The sequence below is a fragment of the Triturus cristatus genome, chromosome 6 (assembly GCF_964204655.1).
Source record: "Triturus cristatus chromosome 6, aTriCri1.1, whole genome shotgun sequence".
NCBI classification, from domain to species: domain Eukaryota; kingdom Metazoa; phylum Chordata; class Amphibia; order Caudata; family Salamandridae; genus Triturus; species Triturus cristatus.
The window spans coordinates 156,323,771-156,351,033 of record NC_140589.1 but is presented as its reverse complement, the minus strand read 5'-3'; the positions used below and the strand labels follow the sequence as shown (position 1 = coordinate 156,351,033).

Below are 27,263 nucleotides of genomic sequence, written 5' to 3'. Positions count from 1 at the left end.
GTTTTATTTTAGAACCAACAATAGGTTTTAAAATATACCTTCTCAGAATGAGATGCTTTATATAAATACTTTTGCAATATGCAGTTTACTTTTGTAGAACATTACCAGTGGTTGCAATAGGCAACACAATTCTTTTTTTAAATTCAAATCATTTTTATTGAAAGAAAGGAAAAGAAAGTAAGAAAGAAAGAAATACATTAAATGAATTACATACGTTGACATTACAAATAATAGCAAATAAAGGCAGGATAATACACTATTCCGTGAATTACATAAAACACATACCATGAGATCCGAATGTGAGGTTCGAATTGAAAACGGTGGCTACATGTACAATGCTGCACATACAATGTCCTTATCCTGGTCCTTGGATTCAAAACCCTATTTGTATACATTTCTGTTTATTTCATTGAAAATAGATCCCTTTGGGGATGATGACTCCACCCTTGTTCCCCCTCCCCTTACATTATAAAGTATACAACAAGTAAACTCCACTTCGCTATTAATTAGAACACATGACTATAACATATCATGGAGGATCAAATGAAAATGATGAGGCATCAAGAGAATTCCAAAGCTTCTTATGGGAAGCGCGCCATGGGGAGGAATGCAGAGCAGGGTTGTCAGCTCCTCTTAGAAAGGATAACCACTCTTGCCATATCTTAAAGGACACCTCAGAAGTGCTCTTCCATTTACATAAAACTACTTTACAGGCCAAGGTGAGCAATAGATCAAGCAATTGGCGGTCATGTACGTTAACCAGGTTCGGGTCGAGGGCACCCAGTAGGACATAAACGAACTCCCTCGCAGGTTTGATACTGAAAATCTGCTCTATGCAATTGAAAATTCTCTTCCAATATGTTTCCAGAGAGGGGCAATTAAAAAGCATATGGGCCAGATCCCCCACTGCTGAGTCACAGTTCCAACACTTAGGGCTATCTCTCAGTTGGAGTTTAAAAAGTTTGTCTGGAGTCCAGTACGTTCTGTTTAGTAACATGTATTTAGTTTGGGACAATATCGGAGAGACTTTGTTCAAGAAAGCAGTGGTGTGAATCACGTCCCAATCAAACGTCAAGCCCGTAGAATTGGGTTCCAACTCCCATCGAATCTCACTTCGCCTGTGGGCCTTCCTAGTTAGAGGGAGTAGAAGCTTATATGTTTCCGAGACAAAGTGACCAGCCTCCAGGATTCGTGTTATATGGGTCTTAAGCCAGGGATCACAGGGTTTAAGAGAGCGTGTAGATAAAAGGGCTTTTAACTTCAAAAAGTCATAAAAGTCTATCGGCGCAAGATCATGTAGGGTCTGTAGCGAGGAGAACGTTGGAGGATGTATCCCGTCATACAGGTCACTCACCAAATTGACACCCTTCCTGGACCAATAATCCCACTGGAGGGGTTTTCCTTCAATCTTAAATGAGGGGTTACGCCACAAGGCTACCAAGGTAGTTTTTTTTATTTTTAAGCCTGTTTTATGGGCTTGATCAAGTCTTAGGAGGGCACGTCTTGTGTTTAGTAAAATATATTTTGAGTGAGGAAGATGGGAGAGATCCATAGTGAGTAGGGCAGTAAGGGGAACATTATCAATGAGGGATTTCTCAACATCCAGCCACAGCAGGGTGTAGGCCGAACCTTCAGTCAGCCATTGTGCGCCTTGTTTACACAGGAACGCGGTTTGATAATTTCTGAAGCTGGGGAGACCCAGGCCGCCCCTTTCTTTAGGTAACTGTAATTTCTTCATTGATATCCTGGGTTTCTTCCCCTGTCACAGGAATGTACCAAAGAGCTTGTCCACCCTGGTTAAAAAGTCATCCGAAAAAGTCATTGGCAACATACTCGCCAGGTAATTCACCAATGGAGTTACCATCATTTTTAGGGTTTCAGCCCTGCCCCACCATGATAAGTACTTAGGAAACCAGCCTTCTAGTAATTTTGATATTTTCTTTAGGGTCAGGTTTTCGTTAATGCGTAGAGTTGAGATTAGGTCCTTATCAAAGTCCAACCCCAGGTACTTGAAGCAATCCGTTTGCCAAGTTAGACCGGAGTCCCCCAGCACCTCCCTATTTCCCTGATTATTTAACAATTTAACCTCCGTTTTATCCTTATTTAATTTATACCCCAATACCTTCGAGAACTCGTCAATAGTAGCCATGAGGGCCTGTATTGCCTCCTCCGCTTTTTCCGAGACAACCAGAACGTCATCAGCATATGCGGTTAGCTATATGGTACAGTCTTTAAATGGAATTCCTGAAATGCCCTTATTATTCAGTAAGTGGTGGAGGAATGGCTCAATCGCCAGTAGGAATAATGAAGGGGAGAGGGGGCACCCCTGTCTGGTTCCTTGCTGTAATCGGAATGATGAGGAGAACGAGCCTCCCGCTCTAACTCTAGCAGAGGGGCATGAATAAAGGGACATCATCTTCGTGAAAGACATTCCTAGGTTAAATTAATTTAATACTGCCTCCAGATATGTCCAGTCTACTTTGTCGAAAGCCTTTTCGGCATCGAGCGTAATTGCTACAGTGGGGGTGGTAAGAAGCTTCGCCTTTTCAAGTACATGTGCCAATGTCCTGGTATTATCACTGGATAACCTATATTTCAAGAAAATTGCCTGGGAGGCGTGGATAAGCTTGGGCAAAACTTTCTGGAGGCGGTTGGCTAAGATCATGGCTAAGAGCTTACAATCGAGGTTGATCAGAGATAGGCCTATAATTTTTAGGAAGTATTGGGTCTTTCCCTTCTTTGGGCAGGACGGCAATGATAGCTTCAGATAGTGTGCCTTTCGCTTCCCCTGTACTAGTGATTTCCTGAAACCGGTGCAGGAGTGGATGTGATAGGAGAGAGGAGAAGCACTTATAGAATCTAGCAGTGAACCCGTCTGGTCCGGGGGCCTTTCCACTTTTTAATGATTTGATAGCCTTCTCAATCTCCTGGATCGTGATTGGGTTATTAAGATCGGTTTGATCAGCAATGGAGAGAGATGGTAACTCGCATTCCCCTAAGTAATCCTGAATTTTGGTTTCCTCCACATCTATGTTCTTTGCATAAAGACGCTCATAAAAATCTTTAAATATCTCTGCGATCTTGAGAGGATCCGAGTGAGCCACCCCAGATTGGTCTTGAATGGAGTTTATCGTGTTTTTCTGTACTTTAAATTTGAGATAAGCAGCCAGACTCTTCCCAGCCTTATTTGATTCACATAGTTTAAATTGTTTCCTCCTATTTAACCAGACCCCTGCCCTTTCACTTATTATTTTGTTATATTCATACTTCTTATTGGCCAACTTATTCAGCGTATCTTCTTTCCTATCAAGCAGATGCCTATTTTCTAGGGCAGATATTTCTCTTTCTAGTTTATCTAGAGCCTTGTTATGATTCTTGTTCATAGCTGACCTAATTTTGATAATGATCCCTCTAATAGTACTTTTTAGTGCTTCCCAACGGGCCAGATCAGTGGTTTCCCCCCTAATGTTATGTGTCAGATAATCTTTAATGGCACATTCAATGGTAGATCGATGTTGCTCCTTTTCGAGTACCTCCTCATTTAGGTGCCAAATTGATTGACGGGTAGACGGTTTCGCATTAGAAATGGACAATGATATACACGAATGGTCAGATATAACCCTTGGTTCTATTGTTGTCTCCTCTATTCTGGGGATGCCATTTTTCGTGATAAATAAGTAATCGATACGGGAGAACGAATTGTGTGGAGATTAGTAGAATGTGTAATCTCTCCCATCAGGGTTTTGCAACCACCATGAGTCCACTAAGTTAAATCGGGTACAGAGGTTAGTGAAGGCCTTGTGAGACTTATTGCCACGGAAGGTGCAACGGGAATCCCTATCAAGAGTTGGGTGGAAGGGTAGATTGAAATCTCCTGCGAGAATGTGTATGGCCGAGTCAGAAATGGTATCAATTTGCCCAACGAGGTCTGACCAAAAACTTAACTCACATGTGTTAGGGGCATAAACATTCGTAATGTAGAATTCTGTATCATCTTTGAGCAACTTGGTTGTGACCCACCTCCCCTTAGTGTCCGCCGTGGAGGAGAGCAAGTCAACATTGGATTTTTTTGCTATTAAGGTTAAAACTCAATTTTTCTTTCCCAGTGCCTCCGATCCTGCCACTTCGACATAGAATTTGTTCCTAAGTGTATTAAATTGTTTAGCATTGATTTTAGATTCTTGCAGTAGGACAATATCCCCCTTCTGTCTGCGTAGGTAATCTAGGACTTTCTGACGCTTGACAGGTTGATTAAGACCTTTAACATTAAGTGAGAGTATTTTCAGATTGTCCACCCTCGCTATGCCGAGCGATGTGTCAATTGTAGGTGGTAACATATAGAGTTAATGGGAGATCATATCCATTCAAATGGGCAGAGTGCTCATAGGAACCACGACCGATCCTGACCAAAGTATAGCGGTGTTTGTATGATGTAGACAACAATACCTGAACCTGCAAAAGCAGAGTATCAAAAGGGGTAAAGACAGCATTAATAATTATGGAGCAATAGCGAATGTCTTCAAAGTGCTGACAATGTGGGCAGCCTGATCCTGGTAGGCAGTAAATAATTAAAACATATATAAAAACAAAATAAGTTCCAAACTCTTACCCCACCCTCCCCTCCCCCCAACCCTCCCCCACCCTTCCCACCCACCCGTCCCACCCTGGATGACAGTAGTAGGAATGGTGACAGGGAAAAAAAAAAACAGCGGCCCTCCCATGGCCTTGAACAACAACCATATTGATATTTGGAGACTGGATCAACAATTAAAACATCATAGAACATTGGTATATGTTTAGCGAGTCATGTCATTCTTGAAAAACTTAGCTTGCTTACTACAATCTTCTTGCTACAGATTTACTACATTCCTTTTTACCACAAACCTGCTGTATAACCCATCTCCGAGAGTAACACATTACAAATGGGATACGGAGTGAGTACAGCTACCCTTAAAGACCATTAATGATCAGAGCAGATTTGTAGGTGAATCTAGGACAATACACACAGCTGAAAATAACCTGTGAACCTAGAGGCATAGAGGCAGGGCTCCTACCTCCCCTCAACATCGTCCTACGTAGGACTAGATCATTATTAAGAACTTATCTTTGCAACATAGCAACTTAACAACTGAGCAATACACATTACGAATATGCCGGACATAACGCAGACAGCTGGCAGCTGGAGGATAGAGAACACTTTCAGCGTATGATAACAAAGACCTGCATAAGGAGAAGGATACTCATTTAGAAGCAGCTGCGGAGACCAGCGTCGTGTCCATATGGAGATCTTCTGGGCCGTCTAAGAGCCTCCTGAGCATTTGTGGGTCTGTGAAGATCTGAGGAGTACCTTGAATAAACACACGAAACCTTGCTGACCTATGAAACCGAATTGGTGGCCCAGCGACAGCAGCCTCGGGCGAAGAGCAAGAAAGGCCTTCCTCACATCAACAGTCTCCTTACTGTAATCTTGCGAGATGAAGATCTTGCATGATTTCCACAAAATGTGATTGTTTTTGCGCACAAAGGATAAAATTTGCTCCACATGTTGATATCTCAGGGGTTTACAGACGATGGGCCTAGGACCTTTTTGGCTCGACGTGATCCTACCGGGAACTCTGTGCGCCCTATCGAATTCGAGCGGTTGATGAAAAGTAAGGTTGGTTGTCTGCGAGAACCATGACTCCAAGAAGGAAACACATGAGCCGAAGGCTTCCTCTGAACCTTCCGGTATTCCAAATATGCGGAGGTTCCCCCTTCGATTCCTGTCCTCCAACTCGGACAGTCTCTTTGTCATCTGTTCTGAGGATATAGAAAGGCTTGTAAGAGTTTTGCTGATCTTTGTCTCAGAGTCTTCTAGATGGCTGATCCTTGATTCTGTTTCCGTAAGCCTAGAATTAGTATCTCGAATATCTTTCCTAATAGCCACGATTTCCTCCTTTGTGGATTTCGCAAGGTCATGTACTTCCTCAAGTTTATTTAATATGATATCCATTGTGTCATTGACGTCCTTTCTGCCCTTGATAGGTGAGATCGGGTTAGGAGGTTCGGCCTAGAGCCTCTTGAGATTTTTTGCTTCTTTTTCGCCCATAATAACCCTGGCAACGGAGTACTTGCACAGAATTTCTCTATTCCACCTTCTTCGCGACAGGCCCAATGGTAATCCAGTGGTAATCACATGGGCTAGTGAGGATGCCAACGAGGCTGCGTAGGATGAGCAGTGTGCAGTATGCCGGGATGACCACCAACAATTTGGAGCACAACCCCTGATCATAAAAGAAGTGGAGGATACCGCAGCCCCCACTAGGGCCTATGGTCCGTGCGGGCTCAGATCAAAGGGCTCAGCGTGCTCAGGGGGGTCTAAACCAGAGGGTGTGACTGCACCATTCTGCCTGCCTTCTCAATATAGCCTGTCTTTATACTTGCTCTCAAATAGTGCCTTCCTCACATACTCGCCCTGTTATTGAGGTTTTGCACACATGCCTCATCACGTCTCAAGTAGCAGGGCCAGGAAATCGCTTGCATGTGTCTCCTCCAAGCGCCATACCCACACACATTGAACAGCAACAGCCCCTCAAAGATTTCGAATTTAAGCCGTTAACTCGCCCGCCATTTTGTGAGGTCTTCAGCCTCCACTACCATAAGGAAACACAGGTGACACAAAGATATCCCCAGTTACTCATGGGTACCACGTCGTGGGGTCAGTGGCAGCGCAAAAACTAGCTCGTTGCTGTAGGGTAAGCGCAGGGTAAGAGCAGTTCTTATTAGGAGTATAAATTTGTCTCCGTTAGCGTTTAGGTTTTAGGCGCGTCCGCCATTTTATATGTGCCGTATGCTGGCAGAAATCGGCATTAGGAAGCGGTAGTCAGCGTGCTCAGGTCCGTACTCACTGGGTGGCTCCGCAATCCTCGTAAGCCTGGATTCTCTCAATGCGAGTATGCAAGCAGCAACCACAAGCTCAACCGCTGCAGGAGTTGCGGGAGCTCCGTGGCTCCGCGTCCCACTCGTTGTCGGCAGGGCTTCTCCGCATCAGAGCCGCATCTGCATCAGAGCCTCATAAATCCCCAGGAGCCAGCCTCGAAAGGGACCCGCGCTTCCGATCCCTTAATCCGTCTTCAGAGCTGTTCTTGCTTCATTCTAGGCGCTCCAAAATGTTAATAAGCCGGTCACCACGAGAGGAGTGAAGCTCTACGCCGCCATTTTCTCCCGGCGTCCAAACCACGCCCCATAGGCAACACAATTCTAAACACAATAATGCATTGAGTTCAATGGAAGTTTCAAGTTATTTGCCACAGATTACTTTTAGGATTACTTTTAGAATTCCAGGACTGGATCCTAGATTCAGCCCTGGGTCAATACTTGGAATCAAGTGATAAAAGTCGACTTAATTACTGTGATGATTTTTAGACAATATTTTGCTATTTTAAAAGTTGACACTTAGAAAATATTTCATAGAAAACAGTCAATGATTCCCTATGGCAGAAAATTCAAATTGCAGGTATAGTATGTTCTCGTTACTTTTGTAATCCAGTACTGGGTGCCTAGACTCAGTACTGGGACCTTTATCCAAAACAGGTAAGTAATTACGTTTTCAGATATTATACGATTTTTAAAGAATATTTAAAGTTTGCAGAAATTGACACTTAGAAGAAATTTCACAGAAAAACAGTCAATGATTTCCTATGGGAGAAAATTGGGTTACTGGTAAGTACAGTTGTAAGTACTTTTCAGAGTCCGTGCTGGGCACCAAGATCCAGCACTGGGAGCTCACCTAAGAGCAGGTGAGTATTTTCGTTTTCGTTACTCGGCTGATTTTTGGTGAATATTTTAAGTTTTGAAAAGTCCACACTTGGAAAAAATTTCAGGAAAAGCCAGTCAATGTTACCCTATGGAGAAAATTGAGTTATCGGTTTAAAGGTAAGTACTCGACTGGCAGAGTTAAGGTTCTGGCTATGGACTCAGGGGTCTCCCAGGGTCAGGTAGGTACAGTTGGTTCACCCTCAGCGGCACAAGGGCGGCCGGGTGCAGAGAGAGTTAGGCCCAATGTTATCCTATGAGAGGTAGGGGGGCCTTGGTTGGTGGCTGCTGACAGGCAGGGCACGTGGCTGTGGGAGCTGGGCTCCTGGTCACTTACTCAGGGCAAGTGGGGAAGTAGGTGTAGAGGTTACACTGCCAGGGCCACTCGGGTGGCTGGGTGCAGGGTGCTTTTGAGCCTTCGGGCGCTCAATTGATTTCAATGGGAAATCTCCGGTTTAGAAAAAGACTGCAAGCTCGGGGACGAAGATTCTTCAGGTGCCATCACCACTTCGAGAGGTAAGTTGGGTAGTTGGAGGATAGGTAGGTACCCCGGGATTGGGCACAGGGGGCCGCAGGGCGCTGGGTACAGGGGTGCCTTTTGGTGTCGGGAAATCTTACCCTCTGTTGATCGCGGTTGGGGGGGAACCTGGTTCTGAGGCTGCAGGCTTCTTCAGGAGTGTCGAGGGAGGTCCTTGGGTGCCGGACTCAAGGTCACAGGCGCCGTGGGGTCCTCCTCGTGGTCTTTGTTCACTCCGACACAGGCCAGGCTTGGCGGGTGCAGAGTGAGCTGGGTTCGCGGTTCCGGGCTGCTGCCAGGGATTAGAAGTAGATTTTGAGTAGAGCCTCTACTCATGGGAGTCCCAGTGGGCTTATAGTCAAAAGGTAGCCAGGTCCTCCGGGGTTTGTGAGGTTGCTGGCCGCAAGAGATGCCAGGTTGGAGCAGGAGCAGGTTTGAGGGTCGACAGGCCGGTAGGGCTGGGGCCAAAGCAGTTGATGTCTTCCTCTTCTTAGCAACTGCAGGGCAGGTCTTCTTTCTTCTAGCTCTTCTTCAAAATTCAGAATCTGGAATCTGGGGAAGGAAGGTTCAGGGTGCCCCTAAATACTAGATTTAGGGGCGTTACAGGTAGGTGAAGGGCAGGGACTAATGGGTCCCTGTCCTGGGGTGGGTACACCCCCCTCTATCCTGCCTCTCTCCTGTGGGAGGGGGGGCAGTAGCCTAATCCTGATTGGGCAGGGCTTCCCATCTTCCAGATGGCGAGAGCCCGGAGATGTGCATCACCTCGCCTCCCCACCTGAGGGGTGGGGTTGGCAGGCTGGCACATTCCCTGTCCTTATTTGGGGTTTCCGGCCAAGCTTCCCGCCAGAGTGGGGGGTAGCAGTGGCCTGGGGAAGCTCACAGAGGCGGCATGCCTTTGAAGCTTCCCCCTGCCCATCCTGGGGTAGGAGATTTAGCACCTCGCCCAGGATGTGCATTGTTGCAGGCCCAGGAGAGCAGGGGCTCTTCTACCCAGGGGTCCAGGAACATGTCTGCTGTGTGGCAGCCTAGGTAGCCTCAAAACAGACGTGGATTGAAGGTTAGGTTTTAGGGGGCATCTCTAAGATGCCCTCTGGGGTGCTTGGTACATTAAATCCCACACTGGCATCAGTGCGGGTTTAATGTGCTGAGAAGTTTGATACCAAACTTCTCAGTCTTCAGTGTTGCCATTATGGTGCTGTGGAGTTCGTGTTTGACAAGCTCTCAGCACCATGTGCTTTTAAATGGCAGCACTGCACTTACAGTGCCCAGGAATGGACCTGGGTACTGCTCCTGTGCCCACACCACTGGCATAGGGCACCCAGCTAGAGGGGTGGCTGATGTATTCCATGGCAGTGTAGGTGGTGGGCATGGCACACAGGGATGTGTGCCATGTCAACTCTGTTTTGTCTTGTACCCAGACACCCAGCCTGCAAGGGCAGTGTGTGTGTAAGGGTACAGGGCCTCTAAGGGTGGCACAATGAGTGCTGCAGCCCTTAGAGGCCTTCCCTGGTCACAAGGCCCTGGGTACCTAGAGTACCATTTACCAGGGGCTGACACGGAGCCAGGTTTTGCCAATTTGTGTTTTGTGTTTTAGGGAAGGAACATAGGCCCTGGGCACCTGATTGGCAGGAGTCCAGGGCACACTCAGTCAAAGTACATTCAGCAATTCAGCAAAAAGTGGGGGGCATACCATGCAAGAAAGATGGCACTTTCTCACACAGCACACAAGGTATTTGAACAGGAGGAATTCAAGAAGTGAAGACTAGTTGCATGACAGAAATGGGTAATTCCTGGCAGTTTCTTATAATGCACAGGCAAAGTTGGCCCAAATATTAAAGGGGATTATTCAGCCACTAATAAAATAAACGGTGCAAAAAACCAGGAGTTTGCAAAAGCCTGTGAGGGCGTACATGAGTAGGGTGCTAGTACTTATTGCTCATGAATGAGTCCGGTTCGAGGGCCAGACGGGAGGCGGTAATCCCACTAACAGCGTGTCGTAATGCAAAAGATGTGTAAAAAGGACTGTCAAACAAGGAAGCCCACCAAGTGTGTCAGTGCAGTAAAAATGGAAAAGGGAGCATCGGACTAAAAATGAAATGGAAAGTGGCTGCCATCTTAAAGTGGTTAAGTACCAATCTAACTGGATTCCGCTTACTACTTATGACTAAGTATGGCTGATGGGCCGTAATAGAGGAAATAAACCTGCAAACAGTGTGTCCACGCGAGAAGGCAATAAATGCAGTTGATCAAATGAAACCGCTGAATACATCGGCACCTTAAGAAGGGGGGCATTTCTTTGCAAGAAATGTTGATAATTATTACCCCTCAATAGACCCGCATTGTCTTTCAATTATTTCTCAGTATACCCTTTTTCCTCTTTAATTGCTGAAAATAACCTGTGTCCTGACGATGACCCTCCAAATCTCATCCCTGAGCCGAAATGCCATCAACATTTAAGGCACAAAGACAGTCTATTAATCTTATGGTCAATGAGGATCCTCGAGGAGCTAAATGATATATTCTCTTAATCAATGTTATGAATAAGTCGCTTGATGTATTAGCCATTTTTTATTACCATTTCTTTTTTTTACATCTACCGCCTTGTTCTTGTGATCACCTAACCGTTTTTATCACTACACCCACTTGCACATTGACATCTCTTCACAGAGCACCTTTGTTTGTAGTAGATCCTTTGTACATAATTGAGTTTTGAGTTGTTGCTCTTGATTGTTTTTTGTGCGTAAAGGAGTATTGTATACAATTTAGATCTGCAAGAAATGGTTTAGAACATTATTGCTCGCTTGATTGGATTAGTATGTAAACCATTGATTCTTTTGTGAAATTAGTTGTACATTTAATTGATACCTAGAAGGACTTCTGTTGCCTTTAACAGAGAGGGTTCTGTCATCCTCCGTAGGAACTGGATGTTTTTACTGTTACTCCCTGGTGCCGAAGAAGGACAGATGCCTTCGTCCTATTTTAGATGATCAACTTCTTAACACTTTCCTGCAAAAGGGAAAATTCTAGATGCTCATGCAAGCCCAGCCTGTCTGCCCTGCACTCAAGAAATGGATGGTATCATTGGACCTGCAGGACGCTTTTTTCCACATCCCTGTCCTGCAGACCCACAGGCACTGTATGCAGTTCATGGTGGGCCAGGAACATTTTCAGTTTGCAGTGCTCAATTTTGGCCTCCCCAGTGCCCCTCAAGTGTTCACAAAAGTGATGGCAGTGGTCGCAGCACCTTCGGAGGTCGGGTCTTCCCTTAACTTGACAACTGGCTGTTGAAGATGAACTTTCTCCAGGCACTCATAGAACACCTCCAGACTACGTTGAAGGTCCTAACAACGTAGGGGTTCGCAGTAAATGTGCCATGATCACACCTGACTCCTTCTCAAACGCTCCCATTCATCTGAGCCATTCTGGACATGGTATGTTTTTGTGCCTTTCATCCGGTGCAGAAAGTCCAGGACATTAGGGCTATGATCCTAATGTTTGTCTTTGTCCTCGATCTCAGTCAAGATGACACTGAGCCTGCTTGGACTGCTGTACTCCTGCATCCCGATGGTAAACCATTCCGGATGCCACTTGTGCTCTGCAGTGTGATCTAAAATCTCAGTGGGCACAGCACCAGGAGTATCTACCAGATTGTGCCGAGATTTTGTAGGAGACTGCAAATGACTTGCAGTAGTGGTTGATGGATTATGATTGGGTCAGTGGCAGACCCCTCTCCCTAGTCTACTCAGAGTTGACAGTGGTGATGGATGTATCACTTCTGGGGTGAGTAGGTCTATATGGGAGAGATGGAGATCGGAGGACTGATCTCTGGGACTCCACATCAGTCTTTTGGAGTTGCGGGCAGTTCACTTGCGTTGAATGCCTTTCTGCCCACCATCAAAGGAAGGCTGGTATAGTGCTTAAAGAAAATACCACCGCCATGTGTTGCTGCAACATGCAAGGCAGAGTGGTGTCCTGGGTCCTGTGATGGGTGTAGAGTCTCCTAGCAAAGGACACAGGACACCACTCCGGCTTGCATGTTGAGGTACCACATGGCTATTGAGATTCTACTCCTCTGGAAGTGACTGGACCGCTGGGGAGTTCCTTTGTGGTGAACCACCTGGTGGGATCTTCAAACACCCGGTTGGACAAACTCCGCAGTCGATGTCACGAATGACAGTTGACTTCAGAAGTGTTGCAGAGCGTCTTCCAAGAATAGGGAGAACCCTGGCTAGATCTGTTCACCATTGCTGAGAACTCACTGTATCAACATTTTTGCCTGCCAGAGTTCTAACAGTGTCTGTCTCTCTCTTTTCTATATTTACATCACCTGTTGAGATGCTATTCATAAGAGGTTTACATTTGTTTCTGTCCAAGTCTTTTATGATGCCACAGTGGGACTTGAACATCTTCACCTTTTTAATGTGTACCACCTTGGAGTCACTGCACAGCCGTCCATTGTGGCTTCTAACCTTGAAGACCATCTTTCTCTTTGCCATCACATCGACTCAATGTGTGAGCAAACACCAAGTGCTCTCTGCCAATCCACAGTACACAACATTCTTCCCAGATGAGCTGGGTTTGAGGACACTGGCTTCTTTTCTACCAAAGTGGTCACTCTGTTTCAACTCAGATCACGATTACTCTTCTGGCATTCTTTGCTCCGCCTCATCCCTCCAAGGAGGAAGAGAGGCTCAATCGCTTGGATCCCAAAAAGCTCTGAGTTTTTACATTCTTCGTTCTTGGAAACATTGTGTGGACGATCTGTTCTTTGTTTGTTTCTCTGGGGTAAAGAAAAACAAGGCAGTGCAAAAAAAGGACCGTCTCCCGACGGATCATTCTTTAAGTAAGTAGGCATTTCTAAAGTGCAACGAATACCGATGCGTCTTGGCGCTGGATGTAGCATGTGCATCAGCTATGAAGGCGAGGAAGGAAGTGCTGTTTACTTGGGCGGAAAGAGCCAAGTCTTAAGCAGCCTCCTAAAAGAGGATCTATTTGATTGTAAGTCTTAATGAAACTGGCTCTATGCATTAAAATCTGCTACACACTGGCTAAAAGCATACTTTCACAGAACACTTCTGCATCGACAGTGAGGTATGTCAGTAGGGGCATATTGACCACTCAGTCCTGCAGGAGTTTTTAATCCGAGCCAGTTCACAGGCCCACTGCTATAATAGCTATTTACAAGGTGAGGAATTTGCGATTGGAAGTAGCCATCAGAACAAGTTGCTTGCCTTTGGTAACAATCGTTCTGGTGGATACTTTATTTAACTACAGATTTCTCATCTCATCAACCCTCCCACACCCCAGTTCCGTGAACTGGACTCCATTTTTTGTTTTTTGCCATCTACAGAGGTCCCTACCTGAAGATTGGCTTTGGTCGTGACAGTCTACCAATAAACTGTGTCCGAGGGCATGGATAGCCTAGAAAGCAACTGACATCCGTGGCATTGGTGGCGCTTATACACGGCTCCACTCGCTGGTGTGGAGCCACAGAATGTCATTTACCGGAGTGTAGGAGTACTTCTCAAAGATTCTAGATCCAGTCTGATGCCTAGGAAATATTCACAAGGTGAGGAATCTGCGGTTAGACAAATGATCCACTAGAAGGATCATTACCGAAGGAAAGTAATTTGTCCTTCAGACTCTTTAAAAGCGTTATGAAAGTCTGCATCATTCCCGTGGCTAGTAATCCAAACTCAGTGTAGGTGAAACCGTCCAATGCCCATTATGATTGTTTAAATTGCAAAAAAAAAAGTTTAAAGGTATTCAGACATAAGAAAAGACCACTGAACTAGAAATGAATTTAGGAAATGTATATTACACTACCTATCAACTTTGTCGGTGACTGGGAGGGGGCGCTAGAGGGCGCACGGCAAGATGGCCGCACGCTAGTGTAGCTCTGCCAGGCTGAGCTAACATCCGGTCAATATCCGCCACCAAATCGTGCCATCTGCGTCCCTCTTGCCCGTGGACTGCGTGCTTACTTCCAGCCCTAGTGGGGAAACTTTGGTGCTGTGAGGCGGCCCCACTGAGCTGCGGTTCCCGGCTGCGGTGTCTGTGTGCACGAGGACAAGATGGCGCCTGCTGTGCGGCCCTGAGTGAGTACCGGCAGTACTGGCTGTGGGAGAGTGCCGATTCCTGACATCCAGATGATCGCGGGCAGTGCGGGGTAGCCGTCGCTGAAGCGGAGTGTCACTAGCGGCACCAGCCGAGGGAGAAGTTGCTGCCTGTGCGCCGTATGTTGGACTGGTGTCTGTGGCGCGATGAGAGGCGGCGGAGGCCTACACTGGACTTCCTATCCTTGACTGTCTGGAGGGTGCCAGTCGCCGATCGAGACCTCAAGGTGCTGACCGCGGTGAGTGGGGCCTGGCCTGACTGTGCTCGCGGAGGTGGGTGTGGGACCGGGGGGTGAGGTCGGGCTCTGAGAGCTGTGGTGGGCACTGGGGGGGTGGGGAGAGAGGGAGGAGTGCTGGAGACTTGTATGCGGCAGCCTGATTGAACCTGGCGGCATTGTCTTCTGTTGCCACATTCTCCCCCATTATCCTGCAGTCTAGTGGCGTCAGAGGAGAGTGGGCCTCAGAGCGCGGCCTGTGACGCAGTTCTGGCCATAGTGGCGAAGTGACCACGGCTACTAGACTTGTGAAAGTGATGGCGGTGGTGCACATTGATTGACGTGGGGCCTGGTGGCTGTTACTCTGCGGCGGCGGTGCTCTGAGCCGTTACGCACATGCATTTGCACTGATTGGAACAGAGCTGCGGCTACTGTCAGGGACCCGCCTGTCGGCCCTGGAAAACTAGAGAGCATATTGGTGTGGGTCCTCCGCTGATGTTATTGCTTCTGGGCCCCTCCCGCTGTTTGAGATTGTTTGGTTCTCCTCTGCACTGGCCACACACTGAGAGGGTCTGCGGCGGACTCCTTATGTCCTGCTCCTGCTCTGACGCCTGACTGTCGTGAAGAGGTGTATTGCTGTACCTGGCCGATCGGGCACTTGCGGCCGTTGGTGAACGCGTGGCCTAGTGAGATCTCTTCCCACTTCAGCTCTTGTTCAACACAGAACTGGCTGCGGCCCTGTTGGGGAGCCTGCGTGGAAACTACTGCCCATACCTGGGACCTGACTTTGTGTGAGTGCCTATTTCCTCTAGCCTGCAGGTTTAGTTTTTGGATGTCCAGTTGCAGCACGAGTAGGCACTTGTTCCCTCTTCACCTTACTGTTTGGGCGGCTTGAGCTATAGTGATTGGAGAATGGGGAGAACGGACAAATCGCAGCCACGTCTCACCTTTGAGGCACAAAAATCCACGAAGACAACACAAAAAGCAGCTTCTGACTCTGAAGCGGATGCCCTTGGCGATGCACCCCCACGCTTGAGGCCACATTGCTAGCAATGCAGGGCAGTCTGCAATCTATTGAGGGCACCATGGCAGCGGTCAACCACATGGACCATATGTCTGCTCAGATAGAGAAACACAACACACGCATGGGTGAGGTGGAACAAAGGGTGTCAGCAGCTGAGGACGGTCTGAGCGACGTTGCGGGCAAAACACTGAACATGGAAAAGGTCCTGGCCCTCATTCAGGCCAAGAATGAGGACTTGGAAGTGCGGTCCCGGTGCAATAATATACGCCTTACGGGGCTGCCGGAATCCACCAACGTTTGTAAAATGGAGACCTTTATTGAGAATCTCAATAAAGATATTTTTGGCACAGAGCAGCTGTCCACCATGTCCATTGTGGAGCGTGCGTATCACTCCCTTGCAGCACGCCCGGTCCCAGGGGCTCCCACCCCCCCACCCAATTATAGCAAGGGTGCTGAACTACAGGGATCATGATGCCATACTGAGAATGGCCAGAGATAAAGGTACTATTGTCCACCAAGGTAACGCTCTGGCCTTCTTCCCTGACTTTACGGTTGCTGTGCAAGCTGCTCGCAGAGAATTTGGTAACGTGAAGAAATTTCTGCAATCGGAGGGAGTCATGTATGCAATGCTCTAGGCTGCGGATTGGCCCCGAAGGTGACTCCAAAATCTTTTCCAATCCTAAGGCGGACCTTGAACATGCGAAGCAACTGAAGCGGAACCGGAGGGAGTCCAGTGCGGTGCGCAGCGATTAAGAACAGTAGGACTCAGTCGTCCTTAGCTGGGACTATAGTTTATATGCGTCTTCTCTCACTATGGTACTCCATGTAATACAGGTAATGTCCTCTAACGGTGCTCCTCACAGAAATTATACTGTATAACGACCGGCACGCTGGGGGCACCACTGTGGCACAGTCCCTAGCTCCGCTCAGCTGCCTCCTGCTAGTCGTGAGGTTAGTAGTGCTCTGACGACCCCCCTATAATGGGTGTACCCCACAAATGTTCTTTTTTGTTTCCTCTGTTCTGGACAAGTTGTTTCACACTGGGATGGCTTTAGCATGTTGGGGAAGCTGAAGTGGGTGGGGGGCTGGGGTCTGGGTGCGGCATTGGCACTAATTATTTCCATGACAAGGGCTCTTGAGATGCATCACAAACAAGTAGAAGCTGGATTGCAGGGCGCATTAGTGGTTTTCTCTTATAGGGAGTGTATTACTGTACGAGTGATATGGGCGGTAGGGTGAAGAGCTTGACCTGGAATGTGAGGGGGCTGAATACCCCCAAAAAAATACGGCAGTGTTGGCGTGCTTGGATCGGATGGATGTGCATGTTGCACTCCTTCAGGAGACGCATCTTACTCCATCATCTGAATGCAGGGTTGGGGCTAGGTGGGCTGAGGTGCGACTTGCGTCCTCTTATTCTACCTACTCACGGGGTGTAATAATCCTGGTTAAGAAAGGAGTCCCATTTACGGCTCTGCGGACTGAAACGGATGAGCAGGGACGGGTGGTGCTACTTTATGGCCAAATGGATAATGTGAGTGTGTTATTGGTGAATGTATACGGTCCGAATGTGGACGATCCCTCTTTTTTCTCGAATTTATGGCGCCGGATATCTGGGTTTTCCCTCAGACGAAATTATTTGGGGGGGTGACTTTAATGTATGCTTGGAGGGAGAGTTTGATCGTTTGGGCAGCAGTACTACAAGGCCTAAGGTAGCATCGGAGACGTTACTAGGGGTTATGGAAGCTGGTGATTTACATGATGTGTGGCGCATTCAGCATCCGGGCAAGCAGGAAAGCACCTTCAAATCTTCGTTTAGACTACTGGATTGTATCTGCCACCGTGTGTACCTGGACACTGACGGTTGGTCGAGAACGCCATCTGACCATTCCCCTGTTCTACTTGAATTGCAAGTTCCAACCTGTGAGCGACCACCCTTCACGTGGCGACTGCAGCCATTTTCCCTAACTGACCCTGTGTTCGAGCAAACTATTGGGGAGGCGATCAGGACTTTCTTTAGGGAAAACAGTGGCTTAGTGGACAGTGCGGGAGTCCTCTGGGAAGCATTTAAAGTAAGGATAAGAGACACATGTATAGGAGCGCAGGCTGGAGTGCTGCGAGCTATTAGGCGTCAAATAAGTAGGCTTGCTGCAGAAATATCTCAGTTGGAGCGTGCGTATGATCACTCTCCCTCCTCCAGCACGCTTGCAGCGATACAGGATCTTGTTACGGAGCACAACAGCACCGTGGATCAAGAATTGTTGCACAGATCGAGACGTTGCATAGCTCGTTATTATGGGGAAGGGGGAGCCTCCTGGCAGATCTCTGGCCCAGAATCTTTCGGCGCCGTGAAGTCAGGCTTCTATTACTGAGATGCTGGATGAGGACGATGTAGCTCATTATACAACACCTGAAATCGGCGATATTATGGTAAAATACTATACAACTCTGTATGAGAGGGGAACGACTGTGCCTCCGACGGAGATGCACAATTATCTAGATGATGTCGCGCTGGGGTGGTTGGCCTAGGGGCATAGGGAATACATCACCCAGCCCTTTGACGTTGAAGATGTAAAATTAGCCATAATGTCTCTTCCCACGTGTAAGGCCGCTGGGCTTGACGGACTCCCAAGTGAGTTTTATAAAAACCTACGTAGATGAGTTGGCCCCATGGCTGCTGGAGATGTATGCGGAATCTTAGGATCAGGGACAACTCCCGCCTACTCTCAGAGGCATTGCTGGTGACACTCTTGAAGCCTGATAAATCGGCTAATCGCTGCGAATCATAACGTCCTCTTTCTATAATTAATATAGACGCCAAGATACTGTCAAAAATGATATCTACTAGGATGCAGCCACTTATTCCTCTTCTGGTGCTACCGGATCAATCGGGTTTTGTGTCATCCAGGTCCACTACCCACAATTTGCGTATGCTATTTTCCACACTGCATTAATTTGACCCCGACTTCCAGGCAGTTGCTGTGTTGTTGAATCCAGCAAAGGCTTTTGACTCCCTTAAGAGGGGACTTTACTAAGATGGGATTACCCCCGTTTTCTACAATGGATACGGGTGCTGTATGCGGAACCGCTGGCATGGGTGCGAGTCAATGCGTGGATCTTCTCCTTCCCCATTTAGCAGGGCATGCGTCAGGGCTGTTAAGAAATGGATGCATGATTTACTCTATTGTAGGGATCAGTTGGAAGCTTATGCTGAGAAAATACCTGAGGCTTCCCGACCTAAAGATTTTTGGGCCCCATTGACTGTTTATCTGCTAAACCACCCTGATCAGTAATGCCATGTTTAGTTACAGGTTGCTCTGTGCTTCGCGCTTGACAGGACTGCTAATGTCTCATTCTTTATTGCTTATTGTGTGCCACCATACTCTCTTTATGCTGCACATGTCCTTGTAGTGATGGATGCTATCTCATTGCCATGGGGTGCGTTGGGGATGGGTACATTGTTTGATACGCTACTGTATATTGTATTTTGTTTATTCAAAATCTAATAAACAAATTTAAAAAAACAAAACTTTGTCGGTGACTGGAGTATGGATTCATGAGGGTTTTACTTCAGCGTCTCAGTTTGGTTCTTTTGGGGCGGAAGATTTGGGAGCAAAACCTATTTTGTTGTGCTCTCTGAATAACCTGGGCCTATTTATTTGGCACAAACTCACAGGCTCTGCTTCATTGTTAATCTGACTCCCCTACTGATCCGACCCTCCAGGCATATTTAGGTTATATGCAGATTCTATTGCCCCCTGATCCTACCAAGCTTAATTGTTCATTAGAGTCCGCTTAGGTTGCTACTTGTTGGACGAGGACTAAACTTAACCCACTCTTAAAAAAAAATAAAAAAAGTCTGCAGTATCTGCTATCTTGTCCAACTATTGCGCCATCTCTCTGTTGCCTACGATCACCAAAATGCTGGAAAGGTTTGTTAATCAGCTTTCCAACTATTTGGAGACAGATAACGTCCTTCTTCTTACTCAGTCAGTCTTTCATCCACAGCACAGCACTGAAACTGTCGTCCTTCAGGTGATAAACAATTAAATCTGTTTTGAGTGAGGGGAAAAAGCGCAGTCCAGATTTTGCTTAATCTGTCTGCGCCTTTTGACACCCTGTCGTATACCGTCCTATTGCAGCGGATGGCTGAGCTAGGTATTGGTGGTTCAGCCTGGGGTTGGTTTAAATCCTTCCTGAAAGGAAGAGAACAAGAGATATGGCTTGCACCCTATTCCTCATTTGGAAAGAAGCTTGTGTATGGAGTGCAACATGCTCTTCCCTGGGCCCCACTTTATTATAACACCTACATGACGCCATTAGCCAATATTTTGAATCACAAAGACAAAGCTTCATCCTTCGCTGCGTGCGTGAAAGATGTTTTACCATGGATGCTTAAGAGTCATCTCCAGTGCAATGCGAATAAAACTTATTTTGTTTGTTTTGGAAGGCCAGAGAGCTTATAGCTTGGCTAGTGAGCTTGCCTGTACAGTTGTAGCGCTGTGATACTCTCTGGAGTAGCTGCGTGCTTAACACATCTCCCCATTCATTGGCAGGAGAAACCCTCAGATTCCTAACTCCCTTTACTGCTCCTCATTGTCCTTGATTAGTGCGAGGGCAGGCCCCCTATTTACATTTTCCTCCCAAACCTTTTGAGTTATTAATTTTAAAGCAATGTATGTCATAGATGGTTCAGTCAGACAATGTCGCATTTGTTTTTTCAATCTTTTTTTTTTTTGCAAGAAGATATATACAAGTCCTTTCTGTTTGTCCAAATCTTCTAGCCAGAACAGAAGGATCTTTGTATCACTGCCTCTTTTCGATTAGCTTCTTCTGAGGTTCATCCTGGTTACTGGTGATGTGTCTTAGCTAGCCCTGTCCAAATTTCATACTCAAGGAGGAAATTTTCTTTTCTTCATAGTATATCAGTTGGAAAATCCATCTTTGCCACATTCCATTCAACTTTCTAATTAAGTTCAGCCACATGTGCTCTGTTTAAATGGACAATCGTTTTTAGGTCTGGTTTGCTAAAGACATCTTGGGGACATTCAGAAAGCTGACCTAGGAATGCATTCTGACTATTCCTTACCGTATGCTTTGTGGTTTGTAACTCACATTTTCTGGCTTTCTATTTGCTAGCTTTGTTTGCTTTAGGCTGTCCAGCTTGAGTTTGTCCCTCTCATTGCTCAAATCCGGTTTACTGTATTCTTACACAAACTCACTTTCTTGTTCCTATCTTGTCACATTTGCTGTGCATTCAAAGGTAGAGGTTAAATGTCAAGCTCTTTCTTCTGAGGGAGCTTGGTTTTTACTTTTCTTCCTCTGACTTCAAAATGAGAGAATTTGTGGCAATCCTGCTGAGTTTCCATGTAAGAGAAGAGTGTGGGATGTTTTTTTTTCAAGCACATAAAAAAATGAACTGTGCTGATGTATCAGAATAAATACAAATGAAGCACATTTGTGTAATTCTGAAGTATGGTGGAAACAAATATTTGAATACGATCAAAACACATCAATACACTAGGCGATAACTGCAGGGTATGCAATGTGATGCATTAAAATGATTGTGCTTTGTGTTTTTTTGTGCCGCGGTCAGCGGATATACTGTGCAACATGGAAAAGACAAAGTTTGTTTAAAAAAAAAAAATACACTAGGCGATAACATTTGCACACATTATCGTTTGTGTGCAGTGAAACCGTATTTCGATGCAAATGTGATGGTCTCTTCATTTGAAAATGTGTTGTCTGTAATGGCAGTGTGCTACCACACCATGCATACTCCATACTACTCCACTGCACACCCCTCCACTCTATGCCACTCCACTCTACGACACTCCACTCCAATCGACGACACTCCACTCCAATCGACGACACTCCACTCGACGACACTCCACGGCATGCCATTCCACTCTATGCCCCCCCACTCTACGACGTGCCATGCCACTCCAATCTACGCCAGTCACTCCCCTACACAGAACACCACTCCAACCCACTCAACACCACTTACCCCACTCCAATCTATCCCTCTCCCCTCCAATGTACCCGAGTCTACCCCACCCCGCTACAATCTACCCCAATTTACTCCCCTCCAGTCTACCCCACTCCACCCACTCCACCCAATCTACCACACTCCACCCAATCTACCACACTACGCTCCAATCTACCCCACTACACTCCAATCTACCCCTCTCCAATTTACCCACCCCAATCTAACCCACTCTAGTCCAGTCTGTCCATACTCCACTATGATCGAATCTACCACTCTCCACTACAATCTACCCCACTACAATCTATCCCTCTTCACTACATTCTACCCCACTCCAACCTTCCCCACTCCAGCGCAATCTACTTCACTCCAGTCTACCCCACCCCACTCAATCTAACCCAATTAACCCCACCCTACCCCACTCTGCTCCAATATATCTCACTCCACCCCTCCCCAATTTACCCCACTCCACCTCACTCCAGTCTACCCACTCCACTCCAGTCTTCCCCAGTTTACCCCACTCCATTCCAGTTTACCCCACTCCAAATAACCCCACTCCGTTCCAAATTCTTCTGCAGTCTATCCAACTCCTCTTTAATCTATCCCACTCAGTCTACCACATCTACCCCACTACAATCTACCCAAAATCTACCCCACCACAATCTACCATAATCCATCCCACTACAATTTACCATAATCTATCCCACTCTACTCTAATCTAATCTAGCACACTCCACCCCATCTACCCCAACCCACTCCACCACAATCTACCCCTCCCCATCAACCCCTTTGTACTCTACTCCAATCTATCCCATCTACAGCACTCCAATCTACCCCACACTTCCTCAGTCTACCCCAATTTACCCAATTCCACTGCAATCTTCCCGACCCCACTCCAATCTATTCCACGCCACTCCAGTCTACCCCACTCCAATTTTCCTTCTCAAATCTACCCCACTCTTGGCCACCCCAATCCATTCCAATCTTCCCTACTCTAATCCCCCAATCTACCCCACTCCACTCCACCCTAATCTACCCCACTCTACTCTTCCCCAGTCTATCTCACTCCACTCTTGACTCCGCTCCAATCTATCCAACTGCACTCCACCACACTCCAATCTTCCCTACTCCACTGTACACCAATCGACCCTATTCCAATCATCCCACTCCAATCCACCCAATCTAATCCACTCCACCCCAGTTACTGCACTCCATTCCACTCTAACCAATCTACTCCTGTCTACCACATACCACCCAAATCTACCCCACTCAGTCCAATTTTTCCCACTTCACCCCACTTCAATCTACCCCAGCCCACTCCACCCCAAACTCCCCTACTCCAATCTAGCCCATCCAGACCACCACACTCTAATCTACCCCACTGCAATCTACTCCATTCCTATCCACACTACCCCATCCCAATCTACCGCACTCCCCCAATCTAAACATACTTCACTCTACCCCAAACTACCCCACACCAAATGACCCCACTTCTCACTACAATCTACCCCACTCCACTATACTCTACACCACCTCACTCCAATCTACCCTACCATAATCCACCCAATTTATCCCACTCAAATCTACCCCAATTCACCATAATCTACCCCACTCCAATCTTCTCGTCTCCACTCCAATCGACCCCACCCCTCCCCAATCCACTTTACCCCACTTTTCCACAATTTACTCCACTCCAATCAACCCCAATATAGACCACTCTACTGTTCCCCGAACACCACTTCAATTTACCCCACCCTGATCTACCCCAGTTCAATCTACCCGACTCCCACATTCCAGTCTACCCCACTCCACTCTATCCCAATCTACTGCCCTCCATTCTACTCCACTCTACCCCAATCTACTCAACCCCACTCTACCTCCACCCCACCCCGATCTATCCCAATTCAATCTACCCCAATATATCCCACTCCGCTGCAGCCTGCCCCAATATAGCCCAGTCTACCCTGATCTACCCTACTGCAACCTCCCCACTCCAATCTACTCCACTCTATCCATCTACCCCGATTCAATCTACCACGCTAATCTACCCAACTCCCCCACTCCAATTTGCGGCAATCTACCCCTTCCCTTCACTCCAATGTACCCCATTCAGTTCTACCCCACGCCACTGACTTTTAGGCATGCTTAACAGCAGCCACACTTGTGTACATAAGGGCTAAAACACTTTGCCAAAGCCAATAGCTCTCGCATAGGCGAGACCAATTGACTTTGCCAGTGCTTGGTATTTGAGATTGCTGGGTCTATCACTCTGGTAAACTATCCATCTGTGTGGAGTTCCAACTCAATTGTACCGACAATGCACATGGGGTATAGGAGTGAAAGAAAGTTTTCCTGTACTCACCTTAAAATGTAACTTTTAGCTTTAGAATTGCATATTCACCAACAGCGATAATCCAGGAGCCTCGAACAGCTAACGAATTGCTTGGCAGTTGCTTTCAAACCGGTTGTTTGATCTAAAGTGTAGGCTGAAAGGAAATAAATTGTGTATAATCTCAAGCAAAAGACTGCCGGTGCCTTACATGAGCAGCTACACCCCTTCATTTTCTTTTAACACATTTTTATTACTTTTGAGTGAAACCAGGTTTCTGGTACAATAGGAAAGAGATAGACAATCAAATGCTGAGCTGCTAATTTAATCTGGGAACTTCTTAATTGCAAATGGCATGCTGTATATGAAAACCTAAGGCATATTGGGCATTACTCATGAAAACTGAATTGCCAAAAGTCCTGTTTCCAGCCAATTAGTTGGAGCTGATTAAACAAACATGAAAGCATCAGATTACATCAGTGTTGTTATTGGGTCATTAATTTCCTTTGTGATAGTGGTCAACTGGTTTTAGGTTCACCAATTTTACCTTCAGCAGTCAGCACATCGAACTGGGCATAACACAACATGGTTACTCCTCCCAGTTAGCATTCATTAGATGCATGCAGCATATACATATATTGTGATAAGCTTCATAATTTGTGTCTAATGGTTTTTTCTTCTTCCATCCCTCTAGTTGTTTTCAAAACAATGTGGAGATCCATGTCGCACATATTCAGAGTGGCCTGAGTCAGATGGGAAATTTGCATGCCTTTGCAGCTAATAACACCAACAGAGACTGAAAGGACAGACGTCATTGTTGCATTTGTGCTGCACATACTCTGGGAAAATCCCTTTACATTGAGGCTTATGGCGCCAAATATTGAGTCATGGTTGAAAAGGAGATAACGAAAGAAGATCAAAGTTCTCTTTTGTTCCTTGGAGATCTTCTCTGCCTCAGGAGAAATTGGAGTTCCTGACCAAGCATTAAGTTCTCATTCTTGTTCCTTCGTTTTGCAATGGGTTGCCTACCATTTTAGCAAGTATGTTTCTTAATTATTCATGACGTAGGTGTGCCTACCTTTATTGGAAAACAAAATGGAAAATAGATTGGAGACACCCTATAGTTCTGTATTGTTGCAGAAGGGACAGGAGCGGCAGAGCTTGTGCATCAGTCACCAGTGGGATTTGCTCGCAAGTTGAAGCAAAGAAGAGCGCCCGAGTGATGGAAATGGGAACTGTGTATGTGCTGCTGATGTTGGAAAAGCAGTTCAGAAAGAGACCATGGGCAGAACGGACTATCCAGTGGATGACACTTGTGTAGGCAACCGGTATCAGTAATTTTCTGATAAACTTGCAAAGAAACATTACAATTTGTGGCTATCAAAGGAAAGTAGCCAAGATCTCCCAAGACAAAAGCTACATTTGAAGATGTAGCTTTCTCCCATTACCTCCCTCAACCCCCTTTCAGGGCTAACCATTCTTGACTTTGTTTTGCTCCTCGCTACAGTTATGCAAAAGACTCGGAAATAAGAGACCATTTTCTTTATTTGCACATGTTTTAAGCTAAACAGCTTGTTGCTGTCGCCCAACATTGTCATTGAATGGGACGAAGAAAGTGCTTTTATATAGAAAGATGCAGAAAAACCCAGGACAACCAGTGTTCGGAGCTGAAAAGTGTACAAACTAGCATAATAGTGTATCCTGGAATGTCCATCTTGTAAAAAAGTGTGTATTGGATTGTTTGTTTAATATAGAATATTAAAGGCTTCAGTGTAATAAACTGTTTTCCAATTTGGAGTTTAGAAGATAGCTGTAGAGGTGTTCTTTTAGATGCCTCATGAAATGGGGTTTTTTATATGTTAATGTATAAAGAAAATTTAAAACGGAATTATTTTCAATTTGAAAATTTTGTATAGTTTAAAAGAAAGGCTTATGTATCTTTTGTTGGTATTGTGCCACAGCAAACTCTTAGTTCGGAATTTGTATTTACATAAACCTGTTACGTTAATTAAGAAGTTCATAAATCTTTTATTCTCACTGAAATTTGTAATTCAGAATAAAAATGCCTAAAAAACTGGTCAATGATTTTCAGAAACATAATTGCAACATGATGAGTGAAGGATACATCCAGTAAGTAGAGTCCAACTAAAAGTTGCCTATCTGAAAGAGACTATTAGTTATAGATTCCTTACCTTAGAATTACCCCCAGGCATCACTATATCTAGACAATTTTTTATTCGTAGCAGTACCCATGCGCGTCGGTAGGTGGTATCAGTCGACTCCACGTTCATTGTCATGATCACCGGGAGGACGTCGCAGTATCTACTTAGACGCCGCCCTCACACGCTGGCGTCAGTATTTTCTTTTTCTGCGCCAGCCAGCACGGATCCGGAGAGAGCAGTACCTCAAGTCACTTTTTGACTAATATATCTGAAAGAGATATTAGTTATAGATTCCCTACCTTGGAATTACCCCTAGGCGTCAGACTGGACCCAGAGAATTTATTTCATACCAGTACCCCTGCGCGTCGATCGACTGGCATGATCACCGGGGTGACTTCGCGGTATCTACTTACCCGCCGCCCACGCGCGCTGACGTCAGTTCTTTCTTTTTCCGTGCCAGCCAGCGCAGATCCGGAGAGAGCGGTACCTCTAGTCACTTTTTGACTACTATTTTTCGACTTTTGTCGACTTCTTTTCGAGTCATGTTGACTCCTGGTGCACGCAGGAATGTCACATCTGACTGGCTTCAAGGCTTGTGACTTCTGTCACAAATTGGTGTCGGTTACGGACCCGCACCTCGTGTGCCTTTGGTGCGTGAAGTGTGACCACAACCCGAAGTCGTGCTCCGACTGCCGGGCCATGAACCAGAAGTCTTTGCGGGAGCGGTCCCGAAAGCTTCTCGAGGCCTGGCAGTCCGCTCCGTGTCGCTCGTAGTCCCAGTCCAGAGGGAGGTCGCGGGCACGTTCGCAAAGCCACTCCTCGTTGAAGTCTTTGTCTTCGGGTACGAAAGCACAAAAAGAAGTCAAAGAAGCATGGTCGCTCTTCGCGTTCTCCCCATCCGTCAGCCGACGCAACACAGGATGCGGAAGGTAGTCGTCCAGCTCCTCCCGCTGAGCACGTTAGGTTGGCTCCAAGCCTCCCTCCCTTCCCGGGAGCCGGAGCGACTCCTGTCCAATTTCGTAGCTTCTATGAAGCCCTCCACTCCATCTTTGGGCAGCCCGACTCTGCCAGCGTGGCTTTGAGCCCCGCGGACTTGGCTGGGGGTTCTAGGCCTTCTAACCCG

At 46.5% G+C, this 27,263-nt stretch overlaps 1 protein-coding gene across 2 annotated transcripts in view; it reads left to right on the top strand.

Annotated features, from left to right (window-relative positions):
* Positions 1-26,060, top strand: part of LIN9 (lin-9 DREAM MuvB core complex component) — a 490,456-nt gene extending 464,396 nt beyond the window's left edge. Inside the window, exon 15 of one of the 2 annotated variants that reach the window (XM_085610417.1) lies at positions 24,673-26,060. In XM_085610417.1, the coding sequence (XP_085466543.1) occupies positions 24,673-24,778 (106 nt within the window). In that variant the 3' untranslated portion in view covers positions 24,779-26,060. The remainder of the gene's footprint in view (positions 1-24,672) is intronic. The other variant, XM_085610416.1, reaches the window with a different exon arrangement.
* The last annotated feature ends 1,203 nt before the right edge of the window (positions 26,061-27,263 follow it).